We start from the raw sequence: 17,797 nt of genomic DNA, 5'->3' as shown, positions 1-17,797 counted from the left end.
TTGATATTCTTTATTTACACCACACCACACAATCAACCCGCCACTCACCGCCACCAGGGGTGGCGGGGATAGCCCCGGGCTATCAGCCTGGGCCTGGGGTGCCCTGGAGAGGGTGACCCCTTTATTGGGGGGGTCCCCAGCTCTCCAGGGATCCCCGGCCTGGGCTGACTAGCGGTCAGGGCTGATGCTGCGGCTGGGGGGCCCGGTGAAAGGGCTCCCCTGGCTGTGGCATCAGCCCCCCGCTAGAAAAAGTCCAGTGCTGGTTCTGGAACATACAGGGGAACCCTACTCATTTTTTTCCCCTGTATTTCCAGAACCAGGACCGGATCAGAGCCCAGAGCTGGTTGCGCAGAATACGGGGGACCCCTACGTCGTTTGTCCCCCGTATTTTGGCAACCAGCTCTGGTTCTGACTAGCCCGGTGCTGGTTGTGTTTAAGTACAGGGGACCCCTATGTCGTTTGTCCCCTGTATTTAAGCACACCCAGCACTGGGTCACTAATGCCCGGGGCTGGTTGCTCTTTTTTTGGGGGGGAGGACGCCATTTTTTTCTCTTTTTACACAGGTTTTTTTTTTTTTATTTACCACAGCAGCACAGACGGGTCTCACGGACCCGTTAGTGCTCTGTGTCAATGACACAGATGCAAGTAGCACGGATCTCCTGGTCCGTGCGTGCATCTGTGTCATTGAAATACACAGCAGCACAGACGGGTCTCACTGACCCATCTGTGCTCTGTGTCACTGTCAATCACACAGATGCATGTAGCACGGATCTCACGAGTCCGTGCTACATGCAAATGAGCACCATAATGCTGATTGGCTGAGAGCCGTGACAGACGGCTCTGTCAGCCAATCAGCACTTTGCCCATTAAAGGCAAAGGCATTTTTTTTTAAATGGCCGCTCGAGGCAAAACCTCGAGATCCGACAGCAGATCTCGAGGTTTTGCCTCGGGAGAGGGATCCGGGGCAGACAGGGAGATCCGAGCTTGGGCTCGGATCGCCCCGGATCCCCGAAGTTCGGGTGGGTTCGGTTCTCAGGGAACCGAACCCGCTCATCCCTACTTTAAAGCAGAACTATACTGAAGAAATGAAATCACTTAAATGAAAACTTCATGTAATATGCAACTGTTATTATTAACATTTATGTATATTATTCTTGCCAACATTTAATGTGTCCCCTCTAATGCCAACATAATTCCTCAGAAGGGCACGGTAATGTGATTCACTGTAAATTGCTTCCACTTCCCCAGTGTATATGGGAGGGTTGTTTACTGTCCCACGGTTCTGGGAGAGAGCTTCCAAAATGTGTGAGTCTCTCGGACACTCTGGGAGAGTAGGCAAACAAGATTTATATAGGTTGAGTCTCCCATATCCAAATATCCAAATATTCCGAAATACGGAATATTCCGAAATACGGAATTTTTTTGGCATGACTGAGATAATGAAACCTTTGATTTTTGATGGTTCAATGTACACAAACTTTGTCTAAGGCACAAATGAATAAAAATCTTGAATAAACTTACCTTCAGGCTGTGTGTATAGGGTGTATATGAAACATAAATGAATTTCATGTCTGTAAACAAACTTTGTTTGAACCACAAAATTATCGAATATAGGCCCTGATTCTGAGCCGGACGCAAGTGGCTGCTCGTTTGCTCCGAGCGATGTTTGCCCAACTGCGCATGCATACGGATCGTAATACGCATGCGCGAACCACTCAGTGCGGCCGAAATTCATGTGCTCGCAAAATAGCGAATGCCTGATAATTTGAGTGACAGAAAGAGGCGTATGTGGGTGGTAACAGGGGAAGGTGCTTGAAAACGGGGAGTGGAGATCCGATCGCAGGCGTGCTTAAAGGTCAAAACGGGCGTTTTATGGGTGTGCATATTTAAAACAGCAGCGTCATTGACCACGTCACTGGGTTCTTTTATAGCCAGAACTGCTCGCAAAATTGTGGTAGCAAAAACCAACCACAAGAATAGCGAGCAGTTCATACCCTGGTCGATGTACTCGATTAATCTAATAAATAGCGGACATGACGTAGGATGCGAGCGGCCAGGGGGCGTATTTTTCCAAAAAACGAACGCAAGTTTTGCTCGCTCGTTCAGACCTAGAGGCGTGAACAGACCGCAAACAGCGAACGGTTCATTTGAATAGCCACCCCTTGTTTTAGAACGAGCGACCGCAAATAGCGAGTGGCTCTGAATGAGGGCCATATTGTATAAAATGACCTGCAGGCTGTGTGTATAAGGTGTATACAGGGCCGGTGCTACCATTAGGCAACCTTAGGCGGACTCCTAAGGGCGCTGGCCACTGGAGGGCACCGCTGATTCCACTAAAAAATAAATGAATGGCATAATTCAGGCAGTGTTATAAGGTACATTATGATTTTGGCGCTCTACTGTGTGTAATATTCTATATAGTATATTATGAATTTGAGACACTGCTGTATGGCATGTTATTTAACTGGGGAGACTGATGCGTGGCATAGTATGAATTGGAGGGAGCAGGGGCAGTTGGTGAAATGTTGCCTTGGGCGCCCGGAAACCTTGCACCGGCCCTGGGTGTATATAACACATACATGCATTGTGTGTGTATATTTGGGTCCTATTCCCAAGATATGTCATTAGGGTATGCAAGTATTCCAAAATACGGAATATTCCGTTATCCAAAATACCTCTGGTCCCAAGCATTTTGGATATGGGAGACTCAACCTGTATAGATAAACATGTTGTGCCGTGCTTTAGAGAGAACATGCAATCATTCACATTAGGGTTATTTTCATTACAAGCCAAACAAGCTTCTGAATAGTATTTTTTTAGCTAACAGAGCGGTTGTGGTGTACAAGGAAAAGCTTGTCAGAGATGCCAAATAACAAATATGGATTATCCATATAAGTAGGGGCCATTATAAGAGCAAATGTTATTGTTTTATACTACGAAATATATCTATATATATATATATATATATATTTATATATATATGTGTGTGTGTGTGTGTGTGTGTGTGTGTGTGTAACCACTATTGAAACTTTCCACTACAACAAAGAAAATATTTTTGACTTCCATGTTGAAAAGGTTACCAGGATAAAAATAACAGACAATCCATTTTAGTGGAAAGATACAATATTTTGGGCAGGCATCTAAAAATTGCCTTATTTTATATTTTAGTAATAAACAGAACCGCAATGCATATATTTTTTAGCAGTATAGCAAAGGTGTCCATGACAGGATCTCTGTATATAACTGTGTACACAGGTAATGTATACAATAAACAAAAAAAAAATTGTTAAACATATCATGACATGGTCTTAATAGTTCAGGCTACAAGTGAAATGGTTTACCATTTGTGATTGTGCCCAAAATACATTAAGCTATGGTAGGGAATGATTTTATAAGGAGATTTTGTTTTTCTTACAGGTTTTGACTGGAGAGGACTGGAATTCTGTAATGTATAATGGAATCATGGCATACGGTGGCCCTTCCTTCCCTGGGATGTCCGTTTGTATCTACTTTATCATCCTATTTGTCTGTGGGAATTGTATCCTTACAGCATTAAATTTGAGTGTAATTGTTATTAAATCAAGCAGAAGATATTATGGGCCCCATGTAGAGCTGTACATAAACTTAGGTTTAGGCAGCGGGGAAGGGGGGGCTAGGGTTAGGCACTTAGAGGGGGGATTAGGGTTAGGCACTTGGGGGGGAGGTTAGGGTTGGGCACCCCTAAGGAGGGTTAGGGGGTTAGGTTAGGTTAGTTAGTACTTACCTATCCACGATCGGGATTTACAGCACTGTCGGGCTTCCGCTGCCGGGAACTCTGCTGTTGTCGGCCAGGCGCTGCCGGGAATTGATTCCTAAGAATCTACATCCAAATTCTTGCATACAGTATGCTCGGTTCCAGATAATACACAGTGCGAAAACAAGATATGATCCACAGGCAAACATTCCACTCAGCATCAAGCCTTATATGCTCATTGTACTGGTAGTAATTTTAATGTACGAGGGTGGTTCAATAAATAAAGTAACAAGGCCTCCCATTGTGTAAATGTATTCAACTCGTACATATATGTATAATTAATAGTATGATCTTGGTACAGATTATTTTTCCACATACTTGTCTAAGCATATGTTCCATCTGTACACCAAGGCAGCTATCCCAGCATAGAAAGAATCAGTGTCAAGTGCCTGAATCCAGGACATGAACTTCAAATTCAGCTGAGAATCGCCTTCCACCCACGTGCTTCTTCAATGGTCCAAAGAGATGAAAATCACTAGTTTGCCAGGTCAGGGCTGTAGGGAGGATGGTCCAGTACCTCCCAATGGTAGCGCCATAACAACTCACATGTGTAATTGGCTCAGTGAGGCCTGACGTTATCGTGCAGTAAGACTACACCTGTTCACGGCAACCCAGGTAGTTTCTGACGAATTGCCCTTCACAGTATCTCCCTTGGTGAGAAAATTAACAAGAGGCACGCCCTTGTCTCAAAACACGGTCACGGTGATATACTTTGCTAATATAGTTGTTTTGAATTTCTTTGAAGGTGGGGATGATGCGCATATCCATGTCATGGATGCTTGCTTTGTCTCCGGTGTCACATGATGCATGCATTTTTCATCACCTGTAACAATACACTGCAGGAACTACAATGTCTCCTCATGTTACCGTATCAAGTGCTCAAGAGACAATCCCAACCTATTGGTTTTGTGAACTTCTGTGAGTTGCTTCGGTACCCAGCGTGAAAACTTTTTCCTGTACCCCAGTCGATGTTGTGCATAGTACCCACTGAAATATTCAGTTTGTCAGCAATATCACTAACTCTAATGCGTCTGTCCTCCTGAGTCAGACCTTCAATGCGGCACATATTGTCATCTGTGGTGGATGTGCTCGGTCGGCCGGATCGCTGCTCATCTTGAACGTCTATCCTGTCATTATTAAAGGCAGTGCACCAAACCAAAAGCTGTTTCTGTGACATAACGTTATCACTGTATACCTCCACAATTTGGCGATAAATTTCAGCTGCTGATGTGCCCTTTAGATGCAGAAATCGAATCACACTACGCACCTCAATCTTTGACCATGTTTCCGTCAGTCCCACCATCTTACAGCTGATGTTTGGACAGTATGACTGATATGAGGCACAGTCTAATGAATGTGAGGGAAGTATTGGTCTACCTGCTCTGGCCTGGCAGGAAATTAGAATGAAATAGAGAACATTGCACATGTGAAAGTTCTTTTTATCTTACTTATTAAACCACCCATGTACTTTTGGTTTCTGAAACACATATGTATATATACTAGAAATTTTAGCATGCTATTTGCATTTTTGGCTTGTATATGATACTTATACGGCCTGCATATGATTATTTCTTAAAGACAAGATATTTGTAGGTATACCAAACATTTATTAGTCATATTTACTGCACATGCTTATTTTGTGTAATAACCTAGTGGCAATATACGAGGGCTGCTTGAAAAGTAATGAGACTGATTTTTTTATTCAGAATCAGATGACTCCACAGGATCTGTACATTTTTCTTTTTCAAAGTAGCATCCTTCATATTCAATCAATTTTTTGCAGCGTTTCAACAACGATTCAAAGACTTGATGTAGACTAGTTTGTCTATTTTAGTGTTGCAGCTATGGCATTTTTCATGTCATCATCTGTTGAGAACTTCTCTCCGCACAGTTGTTTTTTTAGGGTTGGGAATGCACAGAAATCACAGTCCGGGCTATATGGAGGGTTTTCCAGTGCTGTCCCATTATTTCAGTCACTGCTGCCAATGCAACAGCAGCAACATGTGGTCAGTTATTGTCTTGGAAAAAAAAAAACACTGTTTCTTCGGCAAATGTGGTCTTTTCTTCCTCATGGCTCCACACAAATGGGTTTTCAGGACGTTTGCATAGTAGTCTCCATTAATTGTCTGTCCACGGGGAACCCAGTGCTATAGGATCATACAGTGCACATGAAAGAACAGCAGAAGCATGACTTTAAACGCCGAAGGAATCACACAGAAATTTTTGGGCAGAGAAAAATTCACGTGTTTTATATGGGATGCAATCGAGAAACTGGCTGACATGATCCCGACAGCCGGCTTACCGACTGCTTTATCCTGGCGTGGGTTAAATGACAGGCATCTATATCTAGACGCCTGTCTATCGGGATGCCGGGCGCCGCGAGCGGACAGCCGGCGGGGGGGAGGGTTAGGTTTAGCGCACCCGAGGGGGACTTAGGGTTAGGCACCCCCACGGGAGGGTTGGGGTTAGGCTAGGGGGAGGGAGGGTTAGGGTTAGGCACCCCCCGGGGGACTTAGGTTTAGGCAGCGGGAAAGGGGGGAGTTAGGGTTAGGCACTTACAGGGGGGATTAGGGTTAGTCACTTGGGGCGGAGGTTATGGTTAGGCACCCCTAAGGAGGGTTAGGGTTAGGGGGGTTAGGTTAGTGATTACTTACCTTAGGACGATCGGGATTTCCAGCGCTGTCGGGCTGCCGCTGCCGGGATCTGTTCAGCTGTCGGGCTGCCGGGAATCGAACCATACCGATTCCATTTTATATACAGGACTGTTTGGATTCCGGATCATAATGACGAATCCGTGATTTGTCACACGTCACAATCGATGTCAGGAAAACGGGTATCCTCTCTGGCATTCGAACGGTGTTCTTGCATGATTCAAATCTGCTCTTCTGTGAGATTTCTGGGTACTCACCTGGCACACACGCAATGTATTTTCAGTTCCCTTGTCACAATATGCTGAACATGCCAAGTGAAGATGAAAGTTCATGTAAAGTTATCCTTCTGTCATTTTGCAACATTTCTACAGCTTTGGCAATGTTGACATCTGTAACCGCGGTGAATGGTTTCCCAGAATGCACTTCATCAGTCTTTGAAGTGCTTCCACCACTAAAATACTGCAGCACGGCTAATTGTTTCTCCCCTTGCTTGGCCCGTATGCTTGGCCCGAAACATTTCATGAGTTTCATTTCCGCTTTTTCCAAGCTTAACACGAAATTCAATCACACATCTCTGACGTAATCTCACAGACACGTCTTCCTCATGCGCCATGACAAAACGTACGAAGATCTTCCACTCGCTGTGACCAAATGAAAAAGACTATGGCCGTCCAACCACAGTTTCAGACACATCGATATCTGAGCTTCACAATAACCTGCATAGCTTTGCCATGTCTACCTATGGGACAGAAAAACCGAGGCAGTCTCATTACTTTTCAATCAGTCCTCTTACATTCAGCACTGAAACTTCACATACCTTTAAAAAAAATAATGCTTAGCATTCCCGCTGGGCTGTTTGAGCGGGGCGCGGCGTCCTGCCCTCCTTCAGGAGAGCAAAAAGCGCCCTGCCATCACAGCCTGCGGGTGCCGTCTTCACCCGCGGGTCGCAGCGTCCCACGGGTGGGGAAATGTGCGGTGACCCAGTCACCGCTGGTGAATAAACACAGGGCACATGTGCCCGGCATCTATTCTCCCTGTCAGCAGCGCTTGGGGGCTGCCCGGCGTGTTCGTAAGTGCTGGGCACGCCCCCAAGAGTGACGAAAAGGGTGACGCGTCTTATAGACACGCCACCTTTTCAATGGCCATTTCCCCTTTTCTGCCTTCCGCCGGAGCTAGAGTGAACACTAAATGCTCACATATATTATAGCAAAATGATTAATGTTTCATGGGAACTATGTGTCACCTTGTGAGGTTTTCTCATAATATTTGACTTTACGCTGTAAGATGGTTTTTCAACAAACAATTTTTTCTGTGCAATATTTCCTTAACAAAATATAGACATATTGCTGAATGTATTTCTGGCTATTGCTGTTGATAACCTTGCTGAGGCAGAGAATCTCACTTCTGCGCAGAAAGCAAAGGCTGAAGAACGGAAACGCAAGAAGTTGGCAAGGTAAGATTACCAAAAGATGTAAAAGAATATTCAAGCACTTTACTCAAATCAATCATTGCTCTTCTCTTATTTAACTACTTACAGTATGTATTCTGCATGCTATCATACAAACCTGCCTGGGGAGAATTACTGCATTTGCAGGTAATGCTACAGTAACGCTGAGGTCCCTGATCAAGGCTTACTGTAACACTTAATTTTAATACATTTTGCAGACCACCTACGATTGACAAATTAAGTCCAGTGCTAGGGCCAAGAACCATGTCATAACATTCATAAGCAAATGCAGGATGAAGAGGTGGGGGGTTTCCGATGGCCTGGAGATCTCCCTCCCCAGTCCATATTATGACCACAATGGCAATAGTATATTTATCATTTTACTAGAGCTCTATGTTTTACAGATCTCCTCAGTATCACAAAATAATTATTGATTAATAAATTATTTTTGTAAATGCTTTTTCAATTAATTAAAAGGCACTAGATACTAATTTGTCTTCAAATATTCAATGCCCTACAATATATAAACCTAGGCTTGGGAGGTAAATTATTGGTGAGTCTTCCTTTAGAAGAACATACCAATTCCTTCTTAAGATGTTTTCAATAATTTTATGATGACCTGTAAATTTCATATTAAATTATATACTATGAGATGTATCTGTGGAGGTTTTGTTACTTACTACAGTATTTAGAAGATGATTTTTATCTAGACTCGATACTTCTGTTATGGCTTGATTTATACATTTTGTATTACAGCCCTTATTAATAAATTTGATTTTCATTTCATATGCTTCTTTTCAAAACCTTGCTGTTGTCGAACAGTTTAGTTTAAGATGAATAATCTGGCCTTTTGGTACATTTCTAAGCCATTGGGGGAGATGGTTACATTTGGAATCGATATATGTGTTCGAATCTAAAGGTTTAATGTATGTGGATGTTTCTATTTCTGTATTTTCAATATATATATTGAGATCTAAAAAAAATCACATTCGTATCACTGATTGAGACTGTGAGTTTAGTATTCAATATATTGTCATTAAGATATTTGCAAAAATCATGAAGTGGCACCTGATCTCGCCTCCAAATAAGCAAAACATTGTTAATGTAATGGCACCACTGGAGCAGATTTGCACCCCAGCCATGACCCTGCCAGACTAAGGATTCCTTCCCTCTGGACATGAAGATGTTGGCATAGCTGGGGGCAAATCTAGTTGCCATGGCTGTACCGACTGCCTGATTATAATTAAAATTAAAATAATTATTAGTTAAAATAAAAAAGATAGATTGGAAGTGATGAAGTTAGAGCCTGCTATAATGGGCCGGCCAGGTGGTCTCATATCACTTTTATGAATTTTCGGCAGTAAATATTGCACTGGCATTGAATATTTCTCTTTAATTAAAAAGTCTGCTGTTTCCTTATTAATAGTATTGACATCTGTATATTGTTTAAACAAAATTTTGAGGTTAGTGAGGATTTTATGTGAATGGATCAGATCTTAGGTCCTGATTCAGAGCCGAACACTCTGACCAGAGCGCTCGCTCTGAATCAGTGCCCTCCTCCATGAAAATGGAGCAGCCTCCTGGCCGCTCGCATAGCTGTGGGTGACCACCCACAGCATATGCGAGCGTCCATGATGATGGTCGTGATGGTCTTGACCATCGGGCTTGCGACGGAGACCCTGCGGTAGGGTCTCGCTGCCGCAAGCCCTGGAGTGATTTTGGCTCTATCGGAGCCAAAATCACTCCCACTGACATCACTAGTGATGTCAGTGGGGCCGGCTTCAGACGGTAGGCGTTCCCATGGGAACGCCTCTGTCTGGCAGGCACGCCCCCGGCAGGCCCACCAAAGGGGGCGTGCTGTCAATAAACATCGACAGCCCGCCCCCTTTGGTGCGAGACCCGGAGCGATGGAGAGCCCATCGCTCGCCGGGTCTTGCGCATGCACATGACGTAGCTCCCTCCATCGTGCGCATGCGCAGTGGGGGAACATCGACCCGCTTGCGAGCGTCCTGCGCTCGCGAGCGGGTCTGAATGACCCCCTTAGTCTCTTGCATGTGTTACCATACTTTAGTTGGTGAAACACCTCCTCCATATACTGTGATTTATTTAAAATAACATTTATTATATTATTATTAGTTTGCTGATTGTAGCAGGCACCTCGTTAGGGAGTGGCCTTCCAGTATATTTATTATTACTTTATTTTTCTTTATTTTACTTTACTTTTCTGAGTGAGCGGTTCCTGGGCATCCTATAGGATGCCGTCACCACTACTCCACCAACCCAGCGCCGGCAGCCACAGCACTAACAACTGGGTCAGTGACTTCAGCCACGGACTCCACAGGACCCGGAGCCGCAAACCAAAGAAGGATACTGGGGAGACAGAGGTAAGAGCAGCTCCCTGATAGCAGGGAGCAGCACACCCGCGGCTGCCACTGCGTTGCCAGAGTCCACCGCCGGTGCTGGTTGTGAGGGCGCCAGTTGTCTCTGGGCCGCTCACTAGACCACCAGGGTTAATTTTAGGAGACACCACTTTATAGCAGTGCTGGCTAGTTACCCTGGGGTCTACACCAGACAGGGAGGAAGGTTCCTCCCATTAGGCCCTCCCCCAACCCTGGACACGCTTCCTCACTGCAGATAGCGCTTCCCAGACTGAAACCTCCCCTCTCTTCACCTCTTCTGAGACACTGAGCACCCATTTTATGCATTGCTGCCTCAGCACAGCACAGGGAGAGTCGTTTAGGCTCCTGTATCCTCTATATCTTGCTCTCGGAGCAAGGTTATTTATCTAGCTCCAGTCTGCTATTAATTAGCTGGCTAGTTGAGCATTATAAGCCCACTTGAGTGGTCTGGGTGCATGTGAGTACCTTGATAAAGCTCTATAGCGAAACGCCGCGTTGGTCATGCGGCGCTGCCTACTTGTCAATTGATATGTTAATATGTCTGTTATGTTAAATGCTGCCTGTTAGAACCAATTGTGTGTATTAGGAAAGCAGATAGATTCCTCACAACAGTGTTTACCAGCTCCCTTGTGAGTGGTTAGTTACACTGTATATGAGAGCAATACAGCTTAATCCCTGGTGGTGCATGTGACACCAAACAGCTGAATTATTTGCATACTGCTCCCAGGAGTACTCTGGCTAGTTGAACAACTGAATGAATACAAAGAAAGAGGGATATGAGAGAACTCATTATATATACCTCAATATGAGGATCATATGTGTATTACATGTATAATAAGAATACTAACAGTACACCTTTATTCAAGTAACTTTAATGGTACTAGTGTCTCCAAAAAATTACTATGGGGATATGCTAATATGTTTGTTTTGTCAAACACTGCCTATTAGAACCAATTGTGTGTATTAGGGAAGCAGATAGATCCCCTATGACAGTGTTTACCAGCTCCATTGTGAGTGGTCAGTTACAGTATATGTGAGAATGATATAACTTAACTCCTGGTGGCATATGTTAAACTAAACAACTGAATTATCTGTATACTGGTCCCAGGAACATTCTGGCCAGTTGAACAACTGAACGAATATAAAGAAAGAGGGACATTAGAGAATTTATCATATGCACTTTAATATGAGGATCATATGCGTATTACATGTATAATAAAAATAACAACAATACACGTTTATTCAAGTGACTTTAATAGTACTAGTGCCTCCAAAAAATTACTAAGGGGATACTTAATACCATTTGAACGTATAAAGAACAGAGGTGACTAATGATATGTGTCAGGAACACAATATGATATCTCCACAGTAACCCTATTGAAGATTATATGGGATAACGTGAAACACATTAATTGCCAGAACATTACACACTGAATAAACACTAACAGCAGAGACTATTATTCTTGTATGGTGTTGTTTGAAAGTGTGGGAACACTATATCTATATATTAAACGGAATATACACCACGAATATTATTAACTAGACTGATTATTGTATGAATATGTAGGAGCGCTGCTTTTTAAGTTCTATTCAGAACTACATTTTAAATCACATACTTTCTATTTTTTCTGTCACCGTCTATCTGTATTTTAACTTATTTTCGCTTTTTGTGTGTTATGATCTGAGGATAACAGTATTTTACTATTTATCTAATAAAAGTTATATTTTAAGTTACGTATTTAGTGCACCATCCTATGACATTTTCATTTGCTCTTTTTCTTGTTTCAATTATGTGTCTATGGTAGCACCCCCTTGACAACATTACTTATTAAAAGGGGTTAATTATTGTCTCCGTATTTTGAAGACATATATATCCTGTGTGACTGGAATACCAGTATCTATGCATGTGAGTAGGTCACCTTGGGGAAACCCCTAGACATTGGTAATTGTTCGACCCATTTTCAATTTAAAACAACTCAACAGATTTCTCCAGATACCCAGGTTCCGCATGGAGTCCCTGCATTCCATCATTCTGGCTCTGGAACTGGAGGACTTTATGACTTTGTTGGACATCCAGGATGCCTATTTATATGTTCCCATCCGAGCCAGCTACCGAAGATTCCTCAGATTTGGGGTAAGGAATAGACACTATCAGTTTCAGGCCTTTTGGTCTGTCCACGGCCACGTGTTCACGAAAGTCATGGCGGCACACCTTCACTGTAGGTGAGTCTGGATCTTGCCGTACCTTGATGAACTGCTTCTCCTGGCCCAGTCTCTGATGGTCCTCAGGGATCACATCCACCTGACTGTAGAACTGCTGAAGTCAAACGGGTGGATAATCAATTGGTGGAAATCCACCTTGACTGCTTCTCAAGAGATGCTCCACTTAGGACCATTGTTAGACTCCGGGACTCAGTGAGTTTTCCTCCAAGTGGACAATATATTGAGCCTACAGTCAAGGATTTGTGCCTTCCTGAGCCACTGCTGGGTGTCAATACACTCCTGTATGCAGATCCTGGGGTCTCTTGTCTCCATCTTCGACATGGTGGAGTACGGAATGGACAGTTCCACTCCCGGCCTCTCCAACTGGCCATTCTGGCACAATGGAGCAAGTCTCATCCACATCTCAGGGGTCAGATGCTCATTCTTTCTTGAGAAGTCTGACTCTCCCTCCTGTGGTGGCTCCAGCGCTCACATTTGGACAAGAGCCACCCCTTTTGGATCCAGGATTGGGTCTTACCACCAATGCAAGTCTTTGAAGGTGGGGGGCAGTAACATCAATGGACGTTTTCAGAAAGCAAGCTCGCCATAAATGTCCTGGAGCTTCAGGCCATGTACAGGGCACTTTGCCAGGCTCAGCCTCTTCTCAGGGGCGTTCATTTTCCCCCCAGTCTTGATGATTCTTCAGGTTGTCCGCAAATTAAAGTGGGAGGGAGGCACAGTGATCCTGATGGTGCTGGATTGGCCATGGCGGGTGTGGTACTTGGATCTTCTGAGCCTCTCCATAGATGCACCAATATGTCTCACTCTGGATGGATCTTCTGTCACAATGTCTGTGTTTCCATATGGATCTGGTCCATCTCACTTTGACAGGGAGGCTCTTGAGGCGTGCATCTTAAGAGCAAAGGGGTTCTCCAGAAGAGTCATTCTTATTCTCATGCTTAATGCCAGTAAGCCCTCTTTGGCGAGGATCTATCACCGGGTCTGGCGCAAATAATTTGCTTGGTGCGTGACTAGGGGTTTTAATGGAGCATATGGGAAAGATTTGTGGACTGCACAACCTGACTATATATATGATGGGAGGTGCTACCTGATGAGACTAATTGCAGGCACAGAAAGACAAATCTCAGGTGCACAACTCCAAATTATTAATAATATATATAAATGCAATAAAATTTGGCAATCAATAGAGGTTTTTAGCATAATCATGGCCAAGGTTATGGGCCTATCCACCATATCCAGGTAACCTCTTTCGGGTAGGTCCCTAACATACTAGGGTTCAAATCAGTGGTCGAAGTGGGAATTTTGAAGTAGGGGTATGGAGGCTCTTTGTGTATGCACAGCGAAGGTGCGCCCAAAAAAATTGTGTGTGGCCACATGTCACATGGGGGTGTGGCATTGCATCCTGAGGGGCGTGGTCACTCAAAATGGGGGAGTGTCAGCATCAATCGCTCACCCTTTGCACCACTCACTCCTTCATTCCCTTTCTCGCCTCTGCACCTCTCACTGCCTCCACTCTCTTTGTAACCTCCTGAATCTCCCACTCCCTGCTTTCTTTTCTCATCCCCTGTACCTCTTACTCCCTCCTTTCCTCTCTTACTCCCTACAGACTGTCATTGAATGATATAGACAGGTATTACACCGCTCATATATAGTACACACGACCAGTGGCGGATCTTACCTAGGGCTGCGAGGCTGCATCCCCCCAGTAAAATCATCCACTTCAGTGAAGCCAGTGCAGCTTCACTGTGACTGGAGGTGGCTTCCTATTGGAAACATCACCTGCCAGTCAGGTTGAAGACAGGCAGCCCCAGGGGGAGTCTCCTTCCCCTGGGACTGCCAGTCCAGGCTGAGATCAGCAGAGAGCAACGTCCAGTGAAAGCTGCTGCTCTGCCTTTCGGGCAGCCCTACAGGGCTTCTCAGGGCAGCAACCAATACAGCCCCGAGAAGCTTGTGTTATGCATGCGCAGCGCCACCGCCGCTCATGCACATGTGCCAGTCCCGATGCCTGCCAGATTCATTGAGCAGGCACCGGGACCCAGGCCAGCAGCAGCGGCAGCCTCCCTCAGGTAAGAGGGCAGGAGCCACTGCTGCACATGACCATACTCACATCAGCAAATGTAGAGCCAGCAGTGCAGTGTTATATTATACTTTACAGGGCAGGCAGTTGTGCTGTACTGTATACATGATGGGACAGCTCCAAAAAAAAAAAATACACACTGGCACCCACAGGAAAAAAACTAACACATAAGCCCCCACAGAAAGTGAATAAAACACATACGGGGGAATTCAATTGATCTGGGTGGCATCTTTTCTAATGGGCGCCAGATGGAGAAATTCAATTGCTGCTCTGCTAGGGACGCATTAGCTACGGAAGACACAGTTTTTCTTGCAGCCTCCTGAGGTTGGCGAGAAGAAATGTGCAAAAAGTCCATGGTTTGGGTGCCAAAACGAAAGTTCGGATGCTGAAACCATGACTTTAGACAGGTTTAGCCAAACATCCGGTGTTTCTGGGCGCTTCAAAAGTAATGGGTGGCCGAACAATTGAATTGCTCCGTCGGGATCCCATTACTTAGGTACCACCCAGAAGAATTGAACTTCCCCTCCCATAGGCTTTGCATAAAAAAAACCAGCACATACTGGCACAGATAGGAAAATAAAGAAATACATAGGCCCCCGCAGAAAAAAATAAAACACATAAGCTTTGCTTGGAAAAAAAAAAACATACATTGGCACCCATAGGAAAATGTGGGGTACACAGATGTGGTGGGGTACACAGGGGTGGTGAAGCATACAGGGGTGAAGGGATCCACAGAAGTAATGAGGCACACAGATGGTGGGGTACACAGGGTGGTGGGGTACATAGGGTGGTGGGGTACACAGGGTGGTGAGGGACACAGGGGTGGTGGGGTACACAGGGGGATGAGGGACACAGGGTAGTGGGGTACACGGGTGGTGAGGGACACGGGTGGTGGGGTACACAGGAGGGTGAGGGACACAGGGGTGGTGGGGGACAGGGTGGTGAGGGACACAGGGGTGGTGGGGTACACAGGGTGGTAGGTACACAGGGTGGTGAGGGTCACAGGGGTGGTGGGGTACACAGGTTGGTAGGGTACACAGGGTGGTAGGGTACACAGGGTGGTGAGGGTCACAGGGGTGGTGGGGTACACAGAGGGGTGAGCTACACTCTGCACAGGAACAATAACTGGTTTCTGATATTACTCACCAGTTGCTTCTGTACAGAGCTGAGGAGGAGGCTGTATGACTGAGGGCTGTGATGGTGGATTGGGATCCATCTGGAGGAGTGATGAGGATTCGGAGGGAAGCAGTGCAGGTGCCAATGGCAGCAAATGTTTTACTATACTATACTTTACTATAGGGAGTGGGAGAAGCCCAGCAATTAAATAGCCCCAGCAGCAGGAACAGCTTCAGGGCTCAGACAGCTACACCAAGTCATCATCATAGCGGCCCAGTATGACAGGCTGTCCTGTGACTTGCAGGGGACAGATGCACACAGGCGGGCAGTCGGCACACTGGAGGGCTCCGCAGCATGTATGAGTAAGACAGACCCGTTTCGGCAGGGGAAGGGCAGAAACAGGCGGGCCGCGGGAACACTGCTGGGCTCCCCAGCGTCGGTGAGTGAGACCTTTCAGATGGGTTGGTACACAGACACAGAAGGCCAGCGCCGGTACCATGCATTGCTCTGCAGCGCGGTAAGAGTGAGGATGCTTTGTGGCAGAGAAGTCACTCTTACCGCACTGCAGAGCAATGCATGGTACCGCCGCTGGCCTTCTGTGTCTGTGTCCCATCTGAAAGGTCTCACTCACCGACGCTGGGGACTCAGAGAAACCACTCGCACAGACACTAACTTGTGCTGTGGCGGGCAGTATGAGGGGCTGTTAGGGCAGCGGGCGGCACAGCAGAGCTCCGGAGCATGCCTGAGTGAAACTGTCACTCGGCATGTACAACTTTCCCACTAGGCGCTCAAGTCAAGTGCCAAAGTGCCGGTATGTCATACCGTTGCATACCGGCACACTTGGAGCACTGATTCAAATCTTGAGTGCAGGACCCCCCAAAACTGGCCCAGCCAAGCTGCCCCAGGGCACCTACACTTTAGGGACCTACCAGAAAGAGATTACCTGGATATGGTGGGTAGGCCCATAACCTTGGCCATAATTATGCTAAAAACCTCTATTGATTGAAAAATTTTATTGCATTTATATATATTATTAATAATTTGGAGTTGTGCACCTGAGATTTGTCTGTTTCTAGGGGTTTTAACCCAAGGTCTTTCTTTTAGCCTCTTCCATGTACTCTCCTTTCTACAGACAGGTCTGGATTTGGGCCTCCAGCTCTCTTCATTGAAGGTTCAGGTTTCGGCTTTGTCGGTTACCTTTCAGAGTCAGAATGCATTGCTACCTGATTTGTGGACTTTCTTCCAAGGAGTTCTCCTCATTCAACCACCATTCGTGTCCCCTATGGCTCCCTGGGACCTGTCCCTGGTTCACTGGGATCTCCAATCGGATCATTTGGAACTGTTGCAGACGACTGAGCTGTGTTGACTCACTTGAAAAACAGTTTTTCTGCTGGCCATCACGTCGGCCCCGAGGGTGTCGGATTTGAGCACCTTGTCGAATCAAGTGCCGGATTCTTCTCAGCCAGAAGCTTCTTTGGAAGTTGTGCGGGCTCTCCGGCTTTACATGAACAGGACCAGAGATATTCGTAAGTCGGATTCTTTGTTTGTCCTGTATGATGTTCACAATACGGGCTGGCCAGCTACTAAATAAATCTTGGCCAACTGGCTCTGTTTCACTATCTGCCCCTGACATGGTGACTACCCTTTCCACCTAGTCAGTGTGAACTTCTTGGGCAGTGTTCTGTGGGGCTTCTGCAGAATGGACGGTTGCTCATGCCTTCATTCGCTTTTATGCGTTTGACACTTTTGCGCCTTTGGGCGTTCTGTTCTCACTGCAGCTCATAGGGGGACAGCTTTGGGACATCACAGTGTCATCCCTGTGCCCCCTAGTGGATGAAGAAGAAAAGGAGACTTAGTTTGCTTTCTTTGATTCCATATGCGGCACAGGGCACCCACCCTGACGCCCCTGACTGCTGGGTTGTGTTTCCTTGGTGACCAGTCAGGTGTCTGTCTGGTTCTGGATATGTGCCGGTCTTCCGTCTCCATCTCCTCTGCCTCGCTTCTTGCCGTGGGCTTGCTATGTAACCTGGCTGCTGGAGGGTGGGGTATAGAGGAGAGGAGCCGGGGCTTGTGGGAACTTTCATTTAACTG

General features: G+C 45.8%; 1 protein-coding gene across 2 annotated transcripts in view; it reads left to right on the top strand.

Moving 5' to 3' along the window:
* The window catches only part of CACNA1S (calcium voltage-gated channel subunit alpha1 S), a 397,379-nt gene that overhangs the window by 156,929 nt on the left and 222,653 nt on the right, over positions 1-17,797 (top strand). For both annotated transcript variants that reach the window (XM_088445772.1, XM_088445773.1), the window contains exons 14-15: positions 3,418-3,538; positions 7,783-7,897. In XM_088445772.1, coding sequence (XP_088301898.1) covers positions 3,418-3,538; positions 7,783-7,897 — 236 coding nt within the window. The remainder of the gene's footprint in view (positions 1-3,417; positions 3,539-7,782; positions 7,898-17,797) is intronic.

Source organism: Taudactylus pleione, unplaced genomic scaffold, assembly GCF_031769625.1.
Source record: "Taudactylus pleione unplaced genomic scaffold, aTauple2 ptg000387l, whole genome shotgun sequence".
In the NCBI taxonomy this organism is placed as follows: Eukaryota; Metazoa; Chordata; class Amphibia; order Anura; family Myobatrachidae; genus Taudactylus; species Taudactylus pleione.
Note: the sequence above shows the minus strand (reverse complement) of the source record. Positions and strands in the feature narration are given on the sequence as shown.